Source organism: Prorops nasuta, unplaced genomic scaffold (assembly GCF_024137725.1).
Source record: "Prorops nasuta isolate Cenicafe-Biocafe unplaced genomic scaffold, Cenicafe_Pnas_1.2 PNAS00034, whole genome shotgun sequence".
In the NCBI taxonomy this organism is placed as follows: Eukaryota; Metazoa; Arthropoda; class Insecta; order Hymenoptera; family Bethylidae; genus Prorops; species Prorops nasuta.
In genome coordinates, this window is record NW_027116831.1 from 1,134,257 (window position 1) to 1,160,301 (window position 26,045).

The 26,045-nt window shown below is 35.9% G+C and overlaps 1 protein-coding gene across 1 annotated transcript; it reads right to left on the reverse strand.

Annotated features, from left to right (window-relative positions):
• Positions 1-21,689: 21,689 nt before the first annotated feature.
• On the reverse strand, positions 21,690-25,584 carry LOC136783608 (uncharacterized). Its single transcript, XM_066743863.1, has 8 exons — positions 25,490-25,584; positions 25,218-25,415; positions 24,809-25,160; positions 24,511-24,711; positions 24,208-24,376; positions 24,019-24,159; positions 23,223-23,471; positions 21,690-21,715 (listed from the first exon to the last, which is right to left on the reverse strand). Exons 1-8 carry the CDS (start codon positions 25,582-25,584, stop codon positions 21,690-21,692), a joined length of 1,431 nt encoding a protein of 476 aa, XP_066599960.1.
• Positions 25,585-26,045: the final 461 nt, after the last annotated feature.

Consider the following 26,045-nt stretch of genomic DNA (forward strand, 5'->3'; position numbering starts at 1 on the left):
ATTTCAGTATGCACAACCCTATCAACAAATTTCTTCAAATACCATTTCTGTAAAGCACATGCCAGTAGATGTTTATGCTACAAATCCAGGGAATAATAATATTGTATGTACTCAATTTTCATACAACTCAAATAATATGGAATACACAAATTTATAAATGGAATTATAATATATAGTTGTATTAAAACATTTAAAGATAAATTAAATATACTATAATATTTTTAAATAATTCATCCTGTGTTTAAATTAAATTATTTACATTAATTTAATAATTTAGGTATAAAAGTTCTTTAGTAGGATTTTAAAGTTTATATAAGTTTTTACTTGTATAGGGTATTCGATTTCATATTATCCATTCGTAATAATTGGGAAATAATAATTAATATGAATTTTCGCAAAAGTATGTCTTATTTCTTTTCAAAAAGGAAATAATTTTACCAGTTTAAAATTTAAGACAGTATTATACTGCAAGTTTAAACCAGTCACATTATCATCCATTTGAAACGAAATATAACATATTCTGTGAAATTTTATATTATTTAATATTTTCCATTTATAATAAATGGATAATATTAAATCGTATATCCTGTATAAATAAACACTAATGTAAGTCTTTAGATCCTCCTAAATAGAATCCTGCAGAGGACTTCTAGGGCGAAATCAGGTTTTAACTACTGTTGAGGACTATAGGACCTAGAGGGTCAAAACAGTGCTTATAAACTCCGTTTTAAGCCTACACCTTTCTTTTTTGGACATAAGTAACAAGTTGAGGACCAAAACGGAGTTAAAATTGTATATAGGAATTAATGATAATTTATACCCAATTTAAACCTTCATATCCTACATTACTAGAACTAAAAGGTTAAAACTGGAGCTTATTTTTTGACTCGGGTTCCTTAATCTTATACTCCTCTTTCCTTGAGTTTCGTCCGGCATTATTACTCGTATGATTCTTCTTATATTTGTATTGAGCGTATATCAGGTATTTTCTAATTAATTAATTTGGATATTGCTCCTTTTTATTAATTGTTACGTTTTCGGGAGCGGTTTAAGAGCAGTAGGCTAATGGACGGGTCGCGAATCGCGTAGGGATTCCCTGTATTCTAGGAATACGTTGTAGGACGGGGTGTAGTCCCTCGTCGGAGAAAGGCGATCCAGAGCCTTCTCGAAGTTTTCCCGACGTGAGCCCGTTCGAATATCCTTGCCCTAGCCGTTTCCCCGTTATTTTAAGTAAAATTTACAAAGCGTCTTGGTTCACGCATGAGACGAGTCTCAAGCCGGTCAGCCGCGAAGGGTCATATTAGCGGATTTAGCAAGCTGGCGCCCAACACCTTGTAAACGGTTTATTGTACGTGATCTCCTTTTCATTATTGTGTATTTAATATAAATAACAAGTTTATAAAATTAACTATTGTCATTTTAATACAACGTAGGGAATACCCTATTGTATCTATGAGAACGTTTGCTGATCCGTAATAATTAAAGTAAAGCTGTATTTTTAGAAACTAATCATTTGCTTATTTGATTACCCGGCCAATAACTCCCTCCGTGTGCCTTGTGCGTCGGTTCTGGTCACTGCCTATCCCCTGGCAAACCAAGGCCCATAAGTGATACTTTTCGTTTTTAGGTAATAACCTTAGTGAAAGCACTTATTTGGCCAGGCCGCGAAATACGACGTTACAATTCGTATAACTCTGAACCACAGTAATCCGAACCTTTTATTATAGCGCCAAAAGTAAGTCTTTTAAATGGAAATCCCTATATTTTATTGTTCATTCTTTTAGCTTATTTATTTATACATGTTGTATTAAATATTGCATGAATCTATTATTTTATCCAGTGATTCACAATAGGAATTTGGATTTAAAATTTAGTAAACGGTCCAATATATATAATTATCGTATTTATAAATATTTTTTCAGAGCAGTAATAACGTACTTATATATATTCAATAAATTAATTTTCATTTAAAATACTTATAGTCACATTTACATACATACTAATTTATACACTAGCAATATGTTGTCTTTGGGCACATCGTTAAAAGAATTAAAAGATATTTTAGCATTTTCAGAGTTTCAGTAATATATGATTGTTCGATTTAGCCTTTAGGCAGCCGCTATGGCGTCCTGACTACCTTATATATATACACATATATTATATTAATTTCCACATTTAACGGGAATCCGTATACCGATATTACAGAGCAAAAACTGTTTCAAATGTAGCGTCCTCATCTGTTGACGGATTATAATGTTATAATATGTTTTTGGAAATGCCAGAAGATTATCTACGAAAATACGTTGAAAAATTTAATAAAAATTGAAATAAAAAAAATTGTTTAAACAAATATGTTAACATTATTGAAATAAGAAATAAATTGCAAAATCTCCCAACGTACTTTACTAGATAATTTTCTCACGTTTCTAAAAAGTCCACTGAAATACAAATCTGTTAAGAAATGACGATGCTGCATTCGAAATAAATAAAAGCAGAATTTTGGGTTCGCCTACGTACGGTCGGTAAAATTCTCTTTTTATTTATTTCGAATGCAGCATCGTCATTTCTTAATGGATTTATATTTCAGTGGACTTTTTAGAAACGTGAGAACATTATCTAGTAAAGTACGTTCGGGGATTTTGCAATTTATTTTTTCTTTCAATAATATTCACATATTTGTTTAAATAATATTTTTTTATTTCAATTTTTGTTAAATTTTTCAACGTACTTTAGTAGATAATCTTCTGGCATTTCCAAAAACATATTATAACATTATAATCCGTCAACAAATGAGGACGCTACATTTGAAACAGTTTTTGCTCTGTAATGTTGGTATACGGATTCCCGTTAAAGCTGGGACGTAAGATTAAATAGTTTTTTTCTTACTATTTTCAATGTTCAAATCCCGGTCGCATAAAGGTTAAGGATGTGAATCCTAAAAATTTATATATAGGAGTTTATTTAAAAAAAAAGGAAAAATATACTTACATCTTTCTTTGATAATTGGTATAAATAAATGTATTTAGGTTTAAAAATTCTGCGCGCGATTGAAAGGCTTCTATTAATTAACGAATTCGGCATATATATACTCTTTTATCCAGTCGTCGCTAAGAAAAAGTTGTTTACCAATAGAAGTTTTAGAGTTAAATATAATGTAGAATGGTTATAATAATATTGTAAGTAAAGAACAGTTTTAATATAATTATATGAAAAATACTAATAATAAATTTGTTTTGCAACAGATTCTTTGAAAGAAGCTGTGGCGTTACAAACAAAGTTTACAGAGCCTTTGTCTGACCCAGGAGCGATGACCTCAGTAAATTCGTCAATGCATAAAAAAAAGGTCTAGGAATGAACCAAATATTTCTTCTTCTGACGAAGATTATTTATGTGAGTTAAAAAAAATATATATATAATATCGTAATATGAAATAATACAGAATTTAAACGATCTAATTATTTGCTTTACCCATACAACGCTAACTTAATTATATACATTTTGTAGTCATACCTTTGTAAAGGTAGGGGTTCAATTGTCCTAATTTTCTATAGTAAGAACATGGCAGCGGGGGTAACTTACTATGGTTCTTACATGGTTCTTACTATAGAAAATTAGGACAATTGAACCCCTACCCTTTGTAAATTATATGAATAAAATATAACACAAAGTTATAGTCAAATGTGCTGTATGGATAGTAAATGGTTTTATATTTTAGTTTGAACTTTTCAAATTACTGTCTCATTGTGTCAGTACTCATTTTTACAAATGTATTTAGCAAATATCAAGCTTAAATAATTATAAAAATTTCTCATAATTCCAGTTGATGAAAAATTGCCCAATAAAAAAATTAGAAAAGGTAAATATTTAATTTTTATTTCTTACATCTGTACTCCATCTGTAAATAACATAAGGACGTCGTTCAAATTTTAGACGTTTATTTTGCTTTTAAAAATTCGAAGTAGTATAAAATCACAACAATTTTGAAGAGTTCTATAGTATTTTTACCGGTTGTGAAATTAAATCATGTGATACATTAAGACATGGACATATGTATAATTAATCGTCAACTCGGAGACCTGCATTGGTGCGTACTGAGTGTATCTCTATCTTTTTATTATTAATATGAAAGCAGAGGATAGAGATATTCTCAGTGCACACTAGTGCAGGTACTCGAATTCGCGATAAGTTAATGATTATCTGAAATATCTTGTATATTACATTTTATAATAGTAATAAACCATAAATTAAGCATATATTGTATATAAATATAGTACCATGAGCCGTTTTTGTAGTCATTCAAATTTCGAGGAACTTGGAAATCTATATTATATGTCACATTAGCTATAACCTTTGAACCTCGCTCGAAGTTTGTGTGACAACTATGAATACGGTCATATGTGATTTAAAGTACATAAAATAGTCTTCAATTTAAAATAATTTTTATTTTTAATGGTTACAACTCCACAAATTGATCCGCTGCCATTGGACACTTACAATGTAGTGGAAGGTAACAGCAATCAAAAAAATATATAACAAATATTAAATATATATAATTTTATAATCAGCACATTATAGCTTAAAAACATTTAAATTTTCAGGAAGGGAGGATATAATTTCGCCAGAACAAGGAGATGACCTAGGGCGAAACGCCAATATATCTCCATCTGTATCACCTACGCAAAGGGTTGTTAGAGTTACTGATGGTAAGATATTATGTAGAATGTATCAGCATTAATTTTTTCTATTAATTTTGTAACAACAAATTTCACAACATTTTGTAGCTTTTGTGATCACTATACAAATATTAACTCCACCTTCTGCATTACAGGTGAATTGCTTACAACCTCCTATGCAGCTTATAGTAATATTGATCGCTTACTTGAAAATATCTTAGGTTATGTGTCATTATCGTAATTGTTCGTTTAGAAATTGAATATTATTTGTTAATATACTTCATGAAATTTCAGAAGAGATAAAGCGCAATACGAAAAAAATTATAAGCCTGGAACTATTGGTAAACGATCACATTTTACAATGTGGCTGGTCTAGGATTCAGACAGAGGAAGTTGGTATTGATCTTCTGCCACAATTGCCAATCTCGTCAATAAATGATTTAAAAGCTTTTGACGTGCAGCTTTCTGATTGCGCTATTAAAAAGCAATTTGTAAGTACAAGCTAACTATTATTTGTATAGTTTCTTTAACTATAATTGTTGCATTCTTTAACTATTTTCTCATCAACCTATACTTGCTTCATCCTAACTAACCTAGTTATTTCCTTCCTTAATATTATTATAGGAACACATGTTGGTTAAAAAAGGAGGGTCAGATTTTAAATTATTTACACGAAACTGTTTAAAATTGTCCATCAGCAATGAGTTAGGTAGTACACTATCTTTGACAGGACAAAGAAACAGATTTGCATTTAGGAATACAAAACTTGCCAAAGTTATCACTGGTAAATCCTATTCTTTAATCCATTATGTCTTCTCCCAAATAGAAATTATTACCTTCATCATGGTAATAATTTACTTGTCAAATATGTGTGTTAGTCATACACATTTGAAGCTTAAAATAAACATATTTCTATTGAATAAGTGAAAAATTATTATTTCAATATAAAATAATAGTTGAAACATAATTTTGAGCACTATAGAGCAATAGAATATGGCAATGTGGCAATTTTGCGTGATATAGTTAGTGTAGAGTACAAATCATAGAGTTGGTGGGAACACTGAATTTCTTTTAAGCGGCAATCTAGCTTCCTTCATTATTATTACTTGTATGGCGGCTACGGAGGAGGCTCCTTGAATAAATGTGTGATAATATAACTTTTGTTTTATATTAACCTTAACACATAATGCAAAGCAAAATATTTCATTTTCATTTTTAGTTTTATATAACGTTTAAACAATTATTTCTTATTGCAGTAATAATTTTTTAATTATTCAATAGAGTTTCGTTTATTTCAAATTTACAATATGTATGACCGACATAACATTACATACACACACATATACACAATTTGACCTATCAACTACCTTAATGAATCCAGCATTTCAAAAATGAGTGGATTTGAAAAATATATCGTAAAGTTAGCAATTTTAAAAGTAATATCTTAAATTTATTATTTGAAAGTTTACATAATTTTCTAATATTTAGAAGACATCATAATTTTGCAGGTATACAAATAATAGCCCCAAGGATCATTTTTTAAAAGTGTTAGCTTTATTATATATTTCCGACGCATATTTTTGTAAAATAATGGTTGGATCGTATCATATCGCTTCTGTACAGTAGAAAATAACCTTGTTTTATAAATTTATATTCAAATACTAACAACATTAATGAATATTTTAGTATTTAATCAGAAGATAATATACATGAACAACCTAGCTATTTTCAGCTATTTAGACGTTATACAATTGCTTAATTTTCTATTATATTACTTTTCTTCCCTTTTATCTCCCCTTTTAATCTTTACAGAGCCGAATTTTTTTTATCAAAACTCCTATGTCATATAACTTTTACTAATAAGTCATAATTATATATATATATATATATATTGTAGCGGAGCAGCTTCGGAAGATAGGGTAGAAATCGCGGGTATGGATGAATGAGTGTGAAAGTAGTGATAAGTTGAATGAGTGTGGGGGATAAAGGAATGTAAAGGAATGAGACATATAGTAGGTGTTGTCAAGGGATGTTTGGGGTGAGAAAAGAACATCGGTATGAATATGAACTAAGGCAGAGCAGCAATTACAGTCTTACCGAGTAGACGTGTTTCTAAGAATCTCTAAAAACCGACAAATAGCAAATATAATAAAGAATAGTAGTTTGTGTTTGGTCCTATTAAACGTTTTTGAGTTCAAAGTATTAATAAGTGTTGTTTATTTCGCGCGCGGGTTACGAGAAACGTAACATTTGGTGTCAGAAGTGGGATTCGCGAAAGGAATCGTTTCCTTGTCCCACAATTTTTGTTTTTGAAGAATAAAAGGACTGATAAGCCTCATTCTGTGCGTGCGTGCGTGTAAAAGTTTGAACATTTTGATTTCGTGAGGGAGCGAGCGAGAAAAACATTGAGATGGCACAAGGATCAAGCCCTGGTAGATCAGCGTATGGAGAGCCCCAAAGGATGGGAGACATAGCGACTGGTGATGCATGGACTCTATTAAATCGAGAGGACCTCAACCGACTTTTGGACCAACGCGAGGCTGCCTTCGAGAAGCGGTTGACGGAGAACATCACCAGGGAGGTGTCAACGAGCGTTGTTGACAGGATGTCGGAAAGATTGCTGGAAGGGATTACCCAGAATTTACAGGCCAGTCTTTTCCAATTTGATAATAGGCTTAAGAATCTAGAAACTAGAAGCACAGCTTCCGCGTCCGCGACAAGAAGTGAATCGGTTTCCGTTCCGAGTAGGGAAAACGTTAATAGTGAAATGCCAGGAGGCAGGGATAACGTAGCATCGGTGTCAATTAGAAGGGAGGGAACAGTGGAAAGAGTAATAGATAGTCAGACAAGAAGTGAAATATGTCCGCTGTCATCTGAAGATCGGGTTGGTAATAACCTGTGACCAGGTACTATTTTAAGATAGTACATGTTCACTAAAAAGATATATATATATATCTATCTATGGAACATTGAGACATATTATGGTCATATTATCATGTCATATACGGTTGGCCTACCTATCATCCGAAATATAGTATAAAGTTCGATGATTGATAGGTCATAAAGTAGAGTAACGATCGTGGCCCATAAGTCGTATGTTAAATGGGTCTAACGAACTACGGCCTTCCGCGGCTCCCGAATATTCAAGTTGAATTTTCGGAAGAAGTCGGACCTTGGATCTGATTGGTGGTACCAATAGCTTAATCGGCTCCGCCAATTAGATTTAGCGTTACGAAAAGTTGGGGATAAGGGACCAACAGCTCGTTGCTGGTGTCTCCCGATTTTTGCGACACTCGTATCTTAGTTCTGAAGAAGATCGGACGTGATTTTCGGCAACTCGTATTCCGGAAAAGACGTAGTGAATATCTGTGGAAGCTGCTCTGCTCTGCTCCTCGCTGCTCTGCTCTGCTCTGCTTCGACCTGCTCTGCTCATCTCGGCTCTACGCTGCTCGACGCTGCTCTGTCCTGCTCTGCCCGGCTCTGCTCTGCTCTGCTCCGATCTGCTCTGCTCCGATCTGTCCTGCTCTGCTCTGCCCTGCTCTGCTCTGCTCTGCTCCGATCTGCTCTGCTCCGATCTGTCCTGCTCTGCTCTGCCCTGCTCTGCTCTGCTCTGCTCCGATCTGCTCTGCTCCGATCTGCTCTGCTCTGCTCCGATCTGCTCTGCTCAGCTCTGCTCGACGCCGCTCCGCTCTGCTCTGCTCTGCTTTGTCCTGCTCGGCCGTCGTTCTCCAGCTCCAACGGAAAAGGTTAGCGGGAGTCCCAGCTCCTAGAAATCCTTATATCACGAGTAAACTTCGGAAAACGCGCTTAATAGCCGTGAAATCATCAAAAACCACGAATTACGAGTTAAACATACTCCCAAAGTGCGTGGATTGGGAATTAGGGACATAAATGAGAAATTAGAACAATGGTCTAATATCGAGAAACTTTGAGATTCGCTAGTAATTCAAGGACACCGTCGTCTTTGGGTTTTCGGATATGAAATGTACATAGTTTTTATCTATAACTTACGTTAAGTCCTTTTATCGATTACCGTGTATATAATGCCGTATTAAAGTATTGTATTTTCCGAGAAATTGGTTATGCGCTTACAGTATAGTTGATGGGTCGAATTCGGGTATAAAGAGTGATCGGGATATTCGTTCAGTTTCGAATTTCAGTTACGTTTCGTACAGTTCGTCGCGTTTAACCAGGGGTGCATCCCGAGGTCGAATTCCCCCCGAAAGGAGCTACCTCGTTCGATCACCTCGTGGTCATACAGTTCGTTTTCTCGTCAGAAGGAACCCCGGAGGTGAATTCTCCCAGAAAGAGCTACTCCGTTCGGTTCTCTTCGCGAGAGTATAGTTTCGTTTAGTTAAAAGGTCGCAGGAGAAACACCTGCCTTGGGTGGGCCTTTATTTGATTAGTTAGTTGTTTAGTAAAGAAATTCGTGGGATTGATCCCGAGCACCCCGGAAAACCGTTTTCTACGCCATTTCGAGTTATAGTTTTGTAGAATACGAATAACGATCTATGCGCTATGAAGTCTGACAAATACAGCAATGTCTTTTTGGAAATATAGACACTTTATTATCGAATATAGTATGTAGTGATTTGACCCGAACTGCCAAATCCTTTTGCATTTCACGTTTCAGGAACTCGCCCCCTCTCCGCTTCCGCAATCCTACTCTTATATTCACTGAGCTAGTTGGCATTTTAGTTTGACGAATACAGTATTTTGCAGTCACTACAGTACAGTGGTTCTTTCGGGAACCTGGCGCCCAACTTACGTTACAGATTTGGATTTAGTTACAGCTTACGAATATCTTAGGGTATGCCAAAATTTTTGTAGTGTAGCAAATTTTGGCGCCCAACGTGGGGCCCACAGAAGCAGAATTTGTTGAAATAGCCTTTCACAAATTCCACTTCGAATTATCGGGAGTAAAGTCTTATTTGGCGCTAATAATAGCACCCGCATAGGGCAAATATAAGCTAGAATTTGGTGAAATAGCCTTTCGCAAATTCGGCTTAAAATTATTTTAATTCGAGTCATATTATTTTTCATATCCGTTTCCTTTCGAACTCCTATTGCCTCCAAACCAAATCCTTTGTTTGGCAATTCGGAGTTATACAGTAGTTAGGCTTTCGAATCTCACGATTAATATTCAAATAATCGAAGTTAATCGAAATTAACGTCTTCTCATATAGGATTATCGTAGCGAGCATTAATGATTTATGCTCATATTATTTCATGTGTCTATAGCCTTTCCGTATCTGTTATAAGATACGGATAATTCTAGTCGAATATTCCGGTCTTATTTCGAGCCGAAATAATCATCTTTAATTTCTAATACGGAAGATTTCGACATAGGAAATCTACGTGTAGAAAAACTATTGAGGGGGAAACTAGGGGGACACCGCGAGTGCCCAGTCGCGCGGAACTAAGCCGATTAGCTCACGCTTCACTGACTTCCCATTGTCTCGACATAGGACTTACAATATTCGACTATTATATGTATATATATATATTCGCCAAGCGAATTTAATTTTATTTCGATATCTTTACGAAATTACTTTAGCATTTTTCCCTTTGTTTTTCGCGACTTTCAGGGGAGCTTGGATAACGGACACTTACGGAATATTGCGCCTGCTAATTAATAAATTAATTATTAATTATTAATTATTGATTATTAAATTATTTAATCGCGAATTACACTTAGTAATTCCATATTTAACTTTATTTTGTTTTGTTTTGGGAAGGTTTGACTTCCGTACATTAGTCAGAGCTGCATTTCCGTAATCCTCCGAATATAAATAAAATCGAGAACATTATCGTTTCGATTCCCAATTAGGATTTTCTTTATTTTTTGTATACCTTGCCTTTTCTTTTCAGGAATTACTAATGGTTTAAATTGTGTTTTACCCATTTGTGTGTGTATTCCTTTTCGGTAACGCGTACGCGGAAATCTTTTTGTTGCTTTTCCTTCGATTTTCTTCGGGAAATAGACATTTTCTAGTAATTATTTTTCGGTTTTCGCGTTCATTTTAGTGATGGCTACCGCGACTTTCGGTAATTTAGGATGGATAGAGGAATTAACAGAGGAGGAGGCTCGGAAGATCCTCAGTTAATATCGTTTAGACGATAAGGGCATATTACCCACCCTTCGTCAGAGGCTTCGAAAGCACTTTGCGCGTGAAAAGAGTTCGGCATTACCGCGTACTCCTCCGGGTACCCAGTCTCAACAAACTACGCGTGCAGCTATGGATATTTCCCAGCTTTTGGAGAAAGCTGCTATTACCGTACAACCTTTAGAATTAGTTGAAGATATACCGAATCCAGTTCGGGTTACGCGACCAGACACTCCTACGCCAATTTCGCAGGAAGTTTATACCTCCATTCGTGCCGGGACGCGTAGGAAAGAATACCATGCACCCGTTGAGTCTAGGGATGTTCGAGATCGGTCGCTTTCACCTCCGCGAGATTCGTCCACTCCCACTCGTGCAGATTTCGACGAGTTTAAACGGGACGTGCACGACATGATCGGTCAGCTGCGAGATGTGGTTTTGCAGATGCGTACTACATCCGCAGTCCCGACTGCTCCTGCTCCAAGGGAAGAATACTTCCCCGAAGAGGAAGAGCCGAGGGAAATATATCGCCGCCCTAATAGAGGTCACTTTCAGACACCGCGTTTTCCTCGACCTCTCGCGAATAGGGACTATGCCGCGCAATTCAACCAATTACATTCTACATTGAAAAGAATGAACGTTTCGTTTAGCGGCAAGTCCGGTGAAGATGTAGAAGCTTTTTTAGCGCGTATCGCGGAAACTCGCATTATTTTCGACCTTCCGGATGCGGAATTATTGAAGTACCTCCCTTTGCTTTTGTCGGATATGGCTCTCCACTGGTTTCGGAGTCACCAACGAGATTGGGAGAATTGGGCACATTTTGAACGCGCCTTTCGTTCGCGTTTCGGGGCTCGTTCGCTTCAGGTATCTTTGCGGGTGGAAATAGCCCAACGTACACAAGCGGAAGATGAACCCGTAGACCATTACCTCACGTGTATTCGGGTATTATTAGAACGAGTTTCACCTCCCATGTCGGAAGAAGAGTGGATCATTTGGGCGCATACGAACATGCTCCCACGCATCCAAGCGCTTATAGATATCAATAATATCATCTCTTTCGATGCATTAGAATCCCGCGCTATCCAGATCGAGAGTAGTTTAGCTCGTCAAAGCCGGTATCGAGCACCACCCTTACCGGAACATTCTCTTTTTCCCGATTTAGCTTTCGGACGACCCGCTCGACGTACGCGTACCGCCATGGCTGCTGAGGAGCAACCTGTACTGATAGCACAGGAGAAACCTAAGAAATTAAAAGCCGTGAAGGATATACCGTCACCTGCACCTTCCATATCGTCGAGTTCGGGAACGATTACTAATCCGTTCGTGTCAGAACCTATCGAACCACAGTCGTCCTTCGCTATCGACTTCGCGTGTTGGAATTGTAAAGAACGTGGACATCGATATTCGGAGTGTCCAAAACCTCGTTCGCGATTCTTTTGCCACCGATGCGGTCTTGAGGGAGTTACGGTGCGCAATTGTCCTAAGTGTACGGGAAACGTACCCGGGACACGATAAATACCGGCTCGTGTCCAACCACTAGATTATCGCATACACAATTTCCTGCGGTCAACTTAAACTCTTGCCGCCTTTCGCGAGATTTCTCGTCCGGTATCGAGAAAATATACTCGCTAACTACCGCCCTTTTGTATATACAGATTAGAGTTCAGGGCCACTCTTTCTTAGCTTTAGTTGATAGCGGCGCATCGCGCACTTTTATTGGTAAATCCGGTCTTTTAAAAATTTCGTCGGCCGATGTTAATGCTTCTACGGTTCCTCCGGTTACGATAGTGACTGCCGATGGACATCGCGAAAATCTATCGCAATGTTACCCACTACAGTATCAAATAGAAGGTCGTAGCCAAGTCGTTCCTACGCTTTTCTTTCCGTCTCTGGCCGTACCCCTTATTTTTGGTATTGATGCTTTACAACAATTCGGGATTGTTATTAATTATCAGGATCGAACGTGGAGTTACCGAGACGATCCTAGTCACTACTACCGCTTCGTGGATGCTCAGGATAATTTTTATAGCTGCAATGCTCTCCGTGTTCTCACCGATACTGAGTCCGAGCAGTTAAGGACCTTCCTAGACGAACGAATTCCGATTTTGAAACGGGCTCCGGGATTAACCAATTTAACGGAACATCGCATTATAGTGGAGACCCCGACAGCCATCAAACAGCGATACTACCCTGTGTCACCGGTGATACAACAAGCGATTAATCAAGAAGTAGATCGGTTGTTACACGAAGATATTATCGAGCCTTCTGACAGTGATTGGTCATCTCCTATTGTCATGGTGCGCAAATCCAACGGTTCCTACCGATTTTGTTTAGATTTTCGCAAAGTCAACGAAGTCTCACGTAAAGACGCCTACCCTTTACCTTTCATGAATTCGATTCTGGATAAATTACGTTCAGCTAACTATATTTCCGCTCTTGATCTAACTCAGGCCTATTTTCAAGTCCCGATGGAAGAATCTAGTAAATCCGTCACTGCGTTTACTGTGCCAGGACGTGGACTCTTCCAATTCAAACGAATGCCATTCGGACTTACAGGTGCTCCAGCGACTTTCCAACGGCTATTAGATAAAATTATTACGCCGGATATGGAACCCCATGCGTTCGCGTATCTAGATGATATTATAATCGTTACGCAAACCTTCTCCGAACATCTCGAGTGGCTAGATAAAATCTTTAAACGAATTATTGCTGCTGGACTTTTAATTAACCCGGATAAGAGTGAATTCTGTAAAACTAGCGTTACATATCTCGGTTTCATCGTTGACCATCGTGGCCTAAGTACGGATCCAGAGAAAATTAGACCCATTATCGACTATCCCGCACCTCGGAATATCAAAGAACTTCGTCGTTTTATCGGTATGGCTTCGTGGTATCGCCGTTTCGTTCCCGATTTCGCAACCATTGTCGCCCCGTTAAATCAATTGCTCAAGAAAAATCAGGCTTGGGTTTGGGCTACGCCACAGTCCAACGCGTTCGATACCTTAAAGCGCAAATTAACTTCGACACCCACGTTAGCGTGTCCGGACTTCAATCGAACCTTCTGTCTTCAAACTGACGCGAGTAACGTCGGACTCGGAGCCGTGCTCACGCAAACTCATGAGCAAGGAGAATGCGTTATCGCGTACGCAAGTCGTACTCTCACCCCAGCCGAAATGAAGTATACCACTACCGAATTAGAGTGCCTTGCTGTTCTATGGTCGATTAAAAAGTTTCGTGGCTACCTAGAGGGGTATAAGTTTACGGTGATGACGGATCACAATAGCCTACGATGGCTTAACAACTTAAAAGATCCCTCCGGTCGTTTAGGTAGGTGGGCTTTGGAACTAATGCAATACGACTTCGAGATCGTATATCGGAAAGGTTCCCAAAATTTCGTACCGGATGCACTTTCACGCATACCCAGTTCCGGTGAGCTCGAACTCTGTTCTCTCGCAGTTTCTATGAACTACCCCACAACGGGATGGGCCGATACCACCGACTCGTGGTATACAACTCGTCGGGACACTCTTAAAGCCACACCTTTCAAATTCCCGGACTGGAAGATTGAGAAGGCTCTCTTATATTATCGACGTAGTTCCAGTCGATACCATGAGGAACTGGAAGACCTCGAACCGTGGAAGCTAGTCGTACCGAGTGAGTTTCGCGAAGATCTTTTGCATGAATTTCATGACACCCCCATGTCAGGTCATCTAGGTGTCGATAAAACCTACCACCGAATTAGTCGATGTTTTTATTGGGTTGGGATGTATCGAACCGTCCTGGATTTCGTCCGTAAATGCGATATCTGCCAGCGTACCAAAGTGTCCCAACAACCACCAGTGGGATTAATGGGTCGTAGATTCGTGGAGCAGCCTTGGGAAATAGTCGCGGTCGATGTAATGGGCCCTCTACCGAAAAGCTTACACCAAAACGCCTATATCGTTTCTTTCCAAGACCTTTTTACCGACCTGACGAACCAAAGAAAAGTGAGTTACTGTCGTGCGTTTCGTAGAGTCTTACGCCATTTTTATCCCGCGACAATTGAGTAACTTCAAGCTTTTCGTTTACCCTTCCGTGTACCTGTCTCAGTTTTTCGCTGTTCTCTATGACGCTAGGATTAAGTTTCGTTTCCATTACAGTTTCGAGATTTAGAGTATCTTTTCGTCCTCATGGGGCCAAATTTATTTTCGTGCGAACGCCGCCAAGATATCTCTAATTTTGCGTACAGTTCAATTTTTGATACCGTTATAGTTAAGATTTGCATATCGTTTGGATTAAGTTTTACGTATCGTTTCGTAGCGTTTCGCGTATTGCTTCGTAGAGCTTTGCGTATCGTTTCGTAAAGCTTCGCGTATCGTTTTGTCTCAGTAATCTTGTCCGTCCCTTCCTTTCATTGTTGTGTTGGGACTTACCGCTCTTACTTTTTATCTCCCGAACTATTGCCGATTTAACGACCCCAGTTTACCGTCCGTTACAGGGTAACCTCACAATCAAGTAGAGAGTGACGTTCCTTGTCCTATGACGACTATCTTTTGTTCTGTTTGTATATAATTGTCTTCTCTCCTTCGAACTCTCCAGATCAAGACATGTATATGAACAGTAACGAGTTTAGAGTCCATTTTATTTTTGACGCTGACAGACACACCGACCTCTCGGAACATCACCAACCTCGGACTCATGCATCGGGAACTAATATCATTTTCTTCCCTACCGTAGCTATCGTTTACAGGTTTACCAGGGTCACGGGAATCCTAACTTGGGAATACGGTGATTTCGAGACATTAATTCTTCTTTTGGAGCTTCCTCCTTTCCTTTTTCGCGAGTATTCGAGATTCGATAGCGTAATTGCGTGAAACAGTATTTGCGACCAGTATATTGTGTTGGTTACGTGTAGATTCTCGTATAGTTCTTTGTATATACTTTCTCTTCTTTAGGTTACGTCTTCTTACGATTCTGAGTTTCGGTGAACTCTGTATCGTATTACTTTAGTTTGCTTTTGTACAGATTTCGATTCGTATCGTGTATATCGCTACAGTTAGTATAGATTACGATTACGTTTTGTATGAAGTATATTCTTTATCGTGTATACCTTTTCGATTCCGTACAGTACCGTGTAGATAATTTCGTCTAGTATAGAACCTTACAGTGCGTATCACGCTTATTTTGTACAGATATTTTGCAGTACCGTGTATACCGCTTAGTATTAAGCTACCGTTATATTATCGTGTAAATAGCCCATCTCGAATATAGCGTTTCTTTTCGTTTTTGAAAATGCCGACTTACGACTACTACAGATTCACGTAGCACTTGGGACGAGGAGCTACCGATTCCGTCTGACGTTTACGTCGAATCCAGTTACGTCCTCGCGTATCGTCGTTTAGTGAGGTGGGGGGTGTTCGACCTCGATTCGGTCTCTTTTTCGTGGGAGGATAGAGTTGTGACCAGGTACTATTTTAAGATAGTACATGTTCACTAAAAAGATATATATATATATCTATCTATGGAACATTGAGACATATTATGGTCATATTATCAAGGCCATAATATCATGTCATATACGGTTGGCCTACCTATCATCCGAAATATAGTATAAAGTTCGATGATTGATAGGTCATAAAGTAGAGTAACGATCGTGGCCCATAAGTCGTATGTTAAATGGGTCTAACGAACTACGGCCTTCCGCGGCTCCCGAATATTCAAGTTGAATTTTCGGAAGAAGTCGGACCTTGGATCTGATTGGTGGTACCAATAGCTTAATCGGCTCCGCCAATTAGATTTAGCGTTACGAAAAGTTGGGGATAAGGGACCAACAGCTCGTTGCTGGTGTCTCCCGATTTTTGCGACACTCGTATCTTAGTTCTGAAGAAGATCGGACGTGATTTTCGGCAACTCGTATTCCGGAAAAGACGTAGTGAATATCTGTGGAAGCTGCTCTGCTCTGCTCCTCGCTGCTCTGCTCTGCTCTGCTTCGACCTGCTCTGCTCATCTCGGCTCTACGCTGCTCGACGCTGCTCTGTCCTGCTCTGCCCGGCTCTGCTCTGCTCTGCTCCGATCTGCTCTGCTCCGATCTGTCCTGCTCTGCTCTGCCCTGCTCTGCTCTGCTCTGCTCCGATCTGCTCTGCTCCGATCTGTCCTGCTCTGCTCTGCCCTGCTCTGCTCTGCTCTGCTCCGATCTGCTCTGCTCCGATCTGCTCTGCTCTGCTCCGATCTGCTCTGCTCAGCTCTGCTCGACGCCGCTCCGCTCTGCTCTGCTCTGCTTTGTCCTGCTCGGCCGTCGTTCTCCAGCTCCAACGGAAAAGGTTAGCGGGAGTCCCAGCTCCTAGAAATCCTTATATCACGAGTAAACTTCGGAAAACGCGCTTAATAGCCGTGAAATCATCAAAAACCACGAATTACGAGTTAAAAATACTCCCAAAGTGCGTGGATTGGGAATTAGGGACATAAATGAGAAATTAGAACAATGGTCTAATATCGAGAAACTTTGAGATTCGCTAGTAATTCAAGGACACCGTCGTCTTTGGGTTTTCGGATATGAAATGTACATAGTTTTTATCTATAACTTACGTTAAGTCCTTTTATCGATTACCGTGTATATAATGCCGTATTAAAGTATTGTATTTTCCGAGAAATTGGTTATGCGCTTACAGTATAGTTGATGGGTCGAATTCGGGTATAAAGAGTGATCGGGATATTCGTTCAGTTTCGAATTTCAGTTACGTTTCGTACAGTTCGTCGCGTTTAACCAGGGGTGCATCCCGAGGTCGAATTCTCCCCGAAAGGAGCTACCTCGTTCGATCACCTCGTGGTCATACAGTTCGTTTTCTCGTCAGAAGGAACCCCGGAGGTGAATTCTCCCAGAAAGAGCTACTCCGTTCGGTTCTCTTCGCGAGAGTATAGTTTCGTTTAGTTAAAAGGTCGCAGGAGAAACACCTGCCTTGGGTAGGCCTTTATTTGATTAGTTAGTTGTTTAGTAAAGAAATTCGTGGGATTGATCCCGAGCACTCCGGAAAACCGTTTTCTACGCCATTTCGAGTTATAGTTTTGTAGAATACGAATAACGATCTATGCGCTATGAAGTCTGACAAATACAGCAATGTCTTTTTGGAAATATAGACACTTTATTATCGAATATAGTATGTAGTGATTTGACCCGAACTGCCAAATCCTTTTGCATTTCACGTTTCAGGAACTCGCCCCCTCTCCGCTTCCGCAATCCTACTCTTATATTCACTGAGCTAGTTGGCATTTTAGTTTGACGAATACAGTATTTTGCAGTCACTACAGTACAGTGGTTCTTTCGGGAACCTGGCGCCCAACTTACGTTACAGATTTGGATTTAGTTACAGCTTACGAATATCTTAGGGTATGCCAAAATTTTTGTAGTGTAGCAAACCTTCCGACTTCAGATCGATATGACATAAGAAGTGAGGAAAGGAACCAATATGGCGAAATCGATCGAGTGATATCATCTGGAGTTCAGGTTGACAGAAGTCTCCTGACTTCGGATCGATATCGAATCGAAAGTACTAGAAATGACGTGCGAATTGAAGGTGGTCAACAGCTGTCATCTGGAGTGCGGGTTGACAGGAGTCTCCTGGCTTCAGGTGGTTGCTTCATGACTAACCCTCAGTGGCGACCTCTGTTGTTTGATGGAAGAGAATCATGGCCAGAATTTTATGCAAAGTTTTTGTCAATTGCATCAACCGGTGGGTGGGATGAAAGAACGAAAACAATGACACTTTTAAATTCTTTAGAAGGCCCAGCACTTTCAGTATTAGTAGGATTAAAGGATACTGAAAGAAATAATTTTGATCTTTTAGTTCAAACCCTAGATAGGAGATTTGGAAATAGGCATATGGAGAATTTATTTTATACAACATTCCAGACATATAAACAAAAAGAAAATGAAAGTATTCCAGCCTTAGCGAATGAGTTAGAAAGGTTAGCGTTAGCCGCCTTTCCGAATTGCCCAGCAGACATTAAGAATAGATTATTATGTGGGAAATTCATAGATGCTCTTAAGAATCCTTATTTACAAAGAGATTTAAGGTTATTTGGGGAAAATAGTTTTGATAGACTAGTGACTAAGGCAATGGAGGTTAAAGTAATTGTTGACATGTCGCGAAGGAAAGATAGTAGGTATTCGAAACAAGATAATAATAATGGGGAAAATAATGAAAGAAATAGTTCTGCAAAAGGATATAGGAATGATACTAGTATAAAATGTTACAATTGTGGAAAATCAGGGCATTTTAAGAGAGAATGTCCAGAAAGAAGAAATATTAATAAAGAGAATTCGAAGAAGGGAAACGCCAATTAATCGATATGGAGGGGAGAATGTCGATTCCAAAGGAATCCCCATTTAGTTTAGCATTAGTAAAGGGGGTTAAAGATTTCAGTGGTATTTATGTAACAGGAAAAATAGGTGAAACTTCAGTGGAATTTTTAATAGATACCGGAGCAGTAATTTCAGTTATTAATGAAGAATTTGTGCATAGAAATCAACCAATGAGAACAAAAGGAAAATGCCCTAAACTACAATCTAATTGGGAAGGACCGTATATAATTAGAGATAAAATTAATGATGTAGTGTTTAGGATTCAGAAATCAGGGAAGTCAAAGTGCAAAATAGTGCACATAGATAGATTAGCCAAGTTTTATGATAATTAGAATCATTTAAGTTATGCATAGGTATGAAATTTTTTTTTTTTTTTTTAATGAAGTTCTCCGCCTTCACAGTTGTTTCGACTGGACCGGGATGGGAATTAGAACTCTCACGGGCTATCATGGTGCGCTAGGTTTCTATTCTGTCAGGGTCTGGGACGCAGGAGGTTTTAAGGTGCAAAAACAATTATTCCAGTAGGAGATAATTGTTTATGAACTAAGGAGTTCTTAAAAGAGAACTACCTCTCAGCCGCCATCCATCTAACTTATAAGGTTAAAGACTGGTACGGGCATATGGTTGGTAGTGGCACTTTTCTCCGAAAATTCCCTAGGCCTAAATTACCATTGCGCATGGCCTTCTATAAGTTTATACTATATGAATGACTTTCAAGTTTACTGTTGCTTAAATTTGAACACAGCTACTCGTACTACTCGTTTGACTTTTAAGTTGAGTTTGTGTATGTATGTTTGAGAAAGGTTAAACTGAAATAAATAAATAAACTTTTTCAGATACGTATATGAGATATTTTATAATATTAATATTATGAGTACTAATATATTAAAGCTATATATTTCTTTGTGAAAATTTGTCTTTATATTACAGGAAACTCTAAGTAGCTGTAGAATGTGATGATTGCACGAGATATTATTCTGGAGAATGCACTAGAGATTAACAATCTTTCAACGATTGGTCATTCTCATATTGTTGTAAGATTTGATTTACATTTGTTAGCTAACTTTAATTCATGTTGTACGTAGCCTGTCTGCTACTGTGTCTTATCTAAATTACAGGTAACTTTATATCTATTGATAAAACTATATTAAGTGAATACATATTGCGCTTATTATCAACGTTGGAATAAGTTGCCTTTGGCTATTTTGTTACATTATATAAATTAGTTATTCATTTCCTGCACTATGACTTTTTAGGCTTTTTTGGACTAGCAAAAAGCTTATTGGACAATATAATGTTTAAATCTTGATGCTGCCTCTGTTATAATCGTTTATTATTTGTAAGGCATATGTTGAACACATTCTTTCCACCTTATGCGAATTACACAATGCAGCAACTTTACAGTATGGTTACGACACTTTTATATGTATAGATGTATTTTGTATCATGAGAAAATATCAATAGGTTTTTTAATAATAATTGAATTGTATTTTAAAATATATTTTGCAGGTAAATCGTGGAAAAGCTGATTCTGCTACATTTTAAAAAATTAACAGCAAATGTGGCAATGTCCAACATGATGATACTCTCACAGTAGAGTGGATTAGTTTGGAGCAGGAGTTTGTACTTATATATATGCCTATAGATAAGATATATTTCATTAATACTTTGTTAGAGAACTTTCTGAGAAGGTAAATATGATATGATAAGCTTTCTGTTATTGATTCATAATTTAATTATTAATTTTCGTTGATGTTTCAACCATTAATGCAATAATAATTCAATATTATTACACGTATCATTGCATATTTAACTGAATTAGTTTGATTGTTAGATATAGCGCAGTTTTGTTTGTTTGTGACATTTAGACAATTTAGATAATCAATATAATTTTATGGAAGACAGGTCATTTTTTTTTAAACATATGTGCATGTATTTATTAAATGGTACTTGATAGCATTAAAAGATAATACAATTGACAGTTGTTGTTATAATAGTTTATGACCCTTAGTAATAGATATGATGAATTTAAGCTTTTTTTTTAATTTGATTTTCCTGTCTAAATATGTTAAATACAAAAGCATTAGAAAGAATATATGACGTTCAAATTTAAACTATCTTTCTATGTGGAAAAATGTTCTGTTTTGGGTCTAAATTATAGTTATATAATAGCTTTTATAATAATATTTGCATATATGTAACTAGCATTATACAAAAACAGCATCTAACTATGTATAACGGTAGAGTTACACGTTTAACCAATTATCATAAATGAAGATGACATTTTTTTTAGTTAAACCTAAAATGTGTCATGCGAGAGATTAAGTGATATCTATTTTTGTTAATATATTACTGTTATAGATGGAAAAAGAAATGTAATCAATGCAGGATAATGGAAATATCTGGGCATGGATTAGATCATTGCTTTAAAGTAGCTGTCAAAGTGATTTAATTAAAATATAAACCGATTCAAACGAATGCAATGCAAAAAAATTGTATCCTCTTTATTATCTAATTAACATGAAATCTTCATTTAAATAATTATTATGTGATATTTTACAGTGTATAACTGCTTTAGAGTTTAACAAATAACATGGTATCTGGAAATATAAGCATTTTATAATAAAACTGTATTATAAAGACGAATTGTTAAAAATTTAAGGAAAAAAATTTGAATTTTTATATTAACATCAGGTAGAGTGTTAAAAAGTTTATATATAGCCCATTTTGAGTATATTAGATACAATTATATTACGTTTTGTGGGTGTTTGTAGTTGATGTCGAAAGATTTCCAAAATATCTGAACGTACTATTCAATCCAAATATTTACGAGTTAAACACGTTTTAATTTATCTGTAGGTATATGTAATATTTGCTGAGATGTGATGTGGGCGATTGCTCTGCATTCATTCGCCATTTCACACGTATACAGCAAGATTCAAATTCAAATATATCGTGAAATTTTGAGTTGAATGGTACATGTATAAAACATCCACTGTTTATTAAAATGCTACACAGCATAAGTGCGAGAAGACTCGTTTTTCAGTAAGTTTAAGAGATATTAAATTGTCCCATTTGACTTTTTGGAACCTCTTTTGAATATTTGCTTTCAGATACGTATTATACAAATTTTGTATATTTAATAGTTACGCAGATAAACATAAGCGCTTCTTAGATTTCGCATTTTGGGGCATTTTAATTTATGAATCCACAATAGCAATTTGAAAAACGTTTAATATTAGTTAAAGCAGTATGTAATAAAAATATATCATATTCGATTTATAAAACTAAATGTGACCTTTATATTCTCTTGAATACTCCGCATTAGGTTGATTCACAGAGAACATTTGATTAACACTAAAGCTACCATTTGGCGGTCAAATGACCCCTTTTAAATGTAAATACGCGTGTATAAGAAATCCTTGGTAGGTTTAGTGTTAATCCTTATAAACGTTAACCTTTAGACTACCTGCCGCCACGTAAGTAGCGCAAGACATTTGTTACAAATTTTAATCATAAATATGTTATTGATAGTCAATATAATGATCATAGATGTTATTTAAAAATTCAATTGCAAGAAACTTTGGCAGTCTAAATGTTAAATATGCTTCCTTAATAATTGCTTTCTAAACTAAGAAAATTCGATTGGCACGAATATTATTTACACCTTATATATCAAACGCATATATGTATATTAGAAATTTAAGATTTTAAATTTTAAACAAGTTTAATATCAATATAAGTTACAACAACAATGTTATTTACAATTTGATCACTAATGATCCTTTATTAGTCCTTTCCCTGATATTTTTTTTGGCGGCAGTATGGCTTGTATAGTGTGCACTCTAAAAAATAGAATCAAATTTTATTTTATAATATTATTTTTCTATACTAAAGGCTGTGGCTGTAACTTAAGTTTTACCATTTTTATGAAAAAATAAACTTTAGCAAAAATATCATGAACTTTATGTGACAACCAATAATATGTAAAATTTTATTTTTAAAAACCGTAGGTTCTTTTTAGTATATTTTTAACTTGCATTTAAAAATTGGAAGAAGGTAAATTTTTGATAATGTATAGAAATACGTATATGATTACATATTTACTTTTATCTTTAATTTCATTTTTTATTTGCTTTATCGTCCCTGCTTTTTTAATAGAAGATAGGGTAAGAAAGCGTTTAATTGCTTTTCTTTCGTTTCCTTTTAATTCACTTTCTAGTTTGTCCCACGCATCTTTTATAAACTGGTTAAAATCTTCATCTTCTACCTTTTTATTTAAATTTCTAATCTTTAATCCTTTTTCTAATTGCTTCCTTTCTCTTACGGTTTCCTCTATTAGTTCTATTAATTTAACTATAGGAAGGGGTTAGATTAAAGAAAGTATGTTTTTAATGAAATTAAGGAGTCATTGAAAGCATTTCATCTCTACAAAATATCTCAAATAAAATAACGTTCTGCGGCGTGTAGAGTGACGCGTCTATTAGTAGAACTATTTCGGAATTAATAAAATGGAGCTATTCTCGCGACACAGGTGTTTAGACAGTTATACAAGTGAGACAAACCTATTAGCATTTCCCAGAGCAATGCGTCGTAAGCCAATATCATGATGTTAACACTATAAGAAATTACAATTTAAAGTTATCATTTTGATATTTTCTGATTCTATCAAAATCTTATATAAATATTATCTCTTAATATTCTTAATGATTACTTTAAGTTATAACTTATTAAAACTGTTAACTTAATGCTTTCGGATTTTAATGCATTGTTCTGGCAATGTTGATTAGGAAGTAAACTCAAGCATAATGGAAACTCTAAATTTGACTAGAAAAACTCATACAGCCGAGTAGTTCAAACTCACTCATTAGTGTGACAGGGAAGCAGCTAATATTATACTCACCACAAAATGTAGGAAAAGTCGGGTGATTTCCTATTAAACTGTTGATTGTACGATGGTACCGCTCTTGTGGATTGTTTGTTCTATCAATGGCTTTAAAAATGCTTAAAATGTTTTCATTTGTTCTAAGAATCCATTGAAATTCTATATATTTGAGTAAATCTTCAAATAAAGTACTCAAATTCCCTTTACTTCGTATTTCTTCTTTTATGATTAAAAAGCCTGTTTTTATATAGTTAGGTGGCAGAAAGGGCAAATTATAGAATTTTCGTATAATTAACAGTGCTCTAGAAGCTGTATCAGGCTCTAAACTCTTTATAGCAGTAAAAATTTTAAGCTGCTGTATATGCTTACGAACACTCTGAAAGCAAATTGGGAGTATATGGATTATATATTATTATACTAAATGTTTGTGATTTTTCTCAATACTAGAAATATATATCTATCGTAATGAATACAGTAGAAGTACTTGAAATTTACAAATATAATTCTTACTTGTACGTAATGAAAGTAGCAACCTTGTACTTTAATCCCAGGAAATGCTGCAACTAATGAATTATGTATAGACTTTTCAAAGTCACTAATACCAATTTTTGGATTGAATTTCGGGATTAAATTAGATTTTAAAAAGTTAAATGCATTTGTATAAAAGCGTTGATTTTTTGTATTTAACAAAATCCAAATAAATGGAAAAAACTATAAATTCATATATAAAATGAAACAAATATTGAAATTTACAAGAAAGGCAAAATTATAAGCAAATAAAATTATTTAATAGAACCTTATTTATTACCTTCTCCCCTATTTTACCCATAATTGTAATTAATTGTGTTGCATTTTCTATAGTGGGAACTGTCCTAAATGTACCATCTAGGCTTATTACGTTGCATTCTTGTAACACTTCATTCAATCTTTTTTCATAAAAAATAACTGCAATAAAATTTCCTTCTTCATATTGCAAAATATTTAGCTTGTATTCATCATCTCCTAATGTAAATGTTAAGAATTTGATCCATTTATCTGTATTTAAGGTGATAGCGCAATCTCTTAAACTTTTGGGTGGCAAAGGGAAGCCAACTGATCTCCATTTCTTAAGAGATTTCTGTACGCTTGCAAAAGAAATTTCCTGAGCTGCTACTGAGTGTCTATACATTAAAATAGTTTTCTTTCAATCCGGGTTAAAATCAATTAAAAAATTATACCTTTTCGCGTTGAATGTGTATGCCTCTTTTGGCGTACAAGGCATTGTGGTAATTGTTTTATATAGATCTTCTCGAAAGTCTGCAATTTCTTTATAATGCGTAGGACATTCGTGACAGTGTATTGCACCGATAGAAAAATCCTTTCCATTTTTTATTTTAGCTGTACCTGGACAACCGGGATCTTTACATTTTAAATAACTGCAAAGAAAATTATGGTTAAAAATTATTAGTTAACTTTAAAATATAACTCATATTCCGGTGAACAAACAAACGTTATAATTTCCCCATTTTTCTTATTGTATGATCTACTGTTGTGATAAATGAATCCATCCGGATAATAAACCAATAAATTCTTTTTGGTCATCATGTTTTTTATAATTATTCGTGACTTACTTTCGGAAAAGGCAATATTTCAATCAAATTGAAGTTAGCAGATATTCATAAGGATTAAAAGATAGCACAGATGGAATAAGCTTTATAATTATATTAGACAACTCAAATTGCACATTTGCTAAAATACATTATAATATAAAAACCAATTGACAGTAATTACAAAACATTATTATAATGATCAAATTGTAAATAACATTGTTGTTGTAACTTATATTGATATTAAACTTGTTTAAAATTTAAAATCTTAAATTTCTAATATACATATATGCGTTTGATATATAAGGTGTAAATAATATTCGTGCCAATCGAATTTTCTTAGTTTAGAAAGCAATTATTAAGGAAGCATATTTAACATTTAGACTGCCAAAGTTTCTTGCAATTGAATTTTTAAATAACATCTATGATCATTATATTGACTATCAATAACATATTTAT

Excerpts from the sequence above, each read along its gene's own strand:
- LOC136783608 (XM_066743863.1), bottom strand. The coding sequence starts at position 25,584 with ATGATGACCAAAAAGAATTTATTGGTTTATTATCCGGATGGATTCATT. Across the intron at positions 24,160-24,207 it reads CATAAAAGAAGAAATACGAA|AATTTCAATGGATTCTTAGA; the intron begins GTAAAGGGAATT and ends TCAAATATATAG. Across the intron at positions 21,716-23,222 it reads AAATGAAATTAAAGATAAAA|ATACCATGTTATTTGTTAAA; the intron begins GTAAATATGTAA and ends TTATATTTCCAG.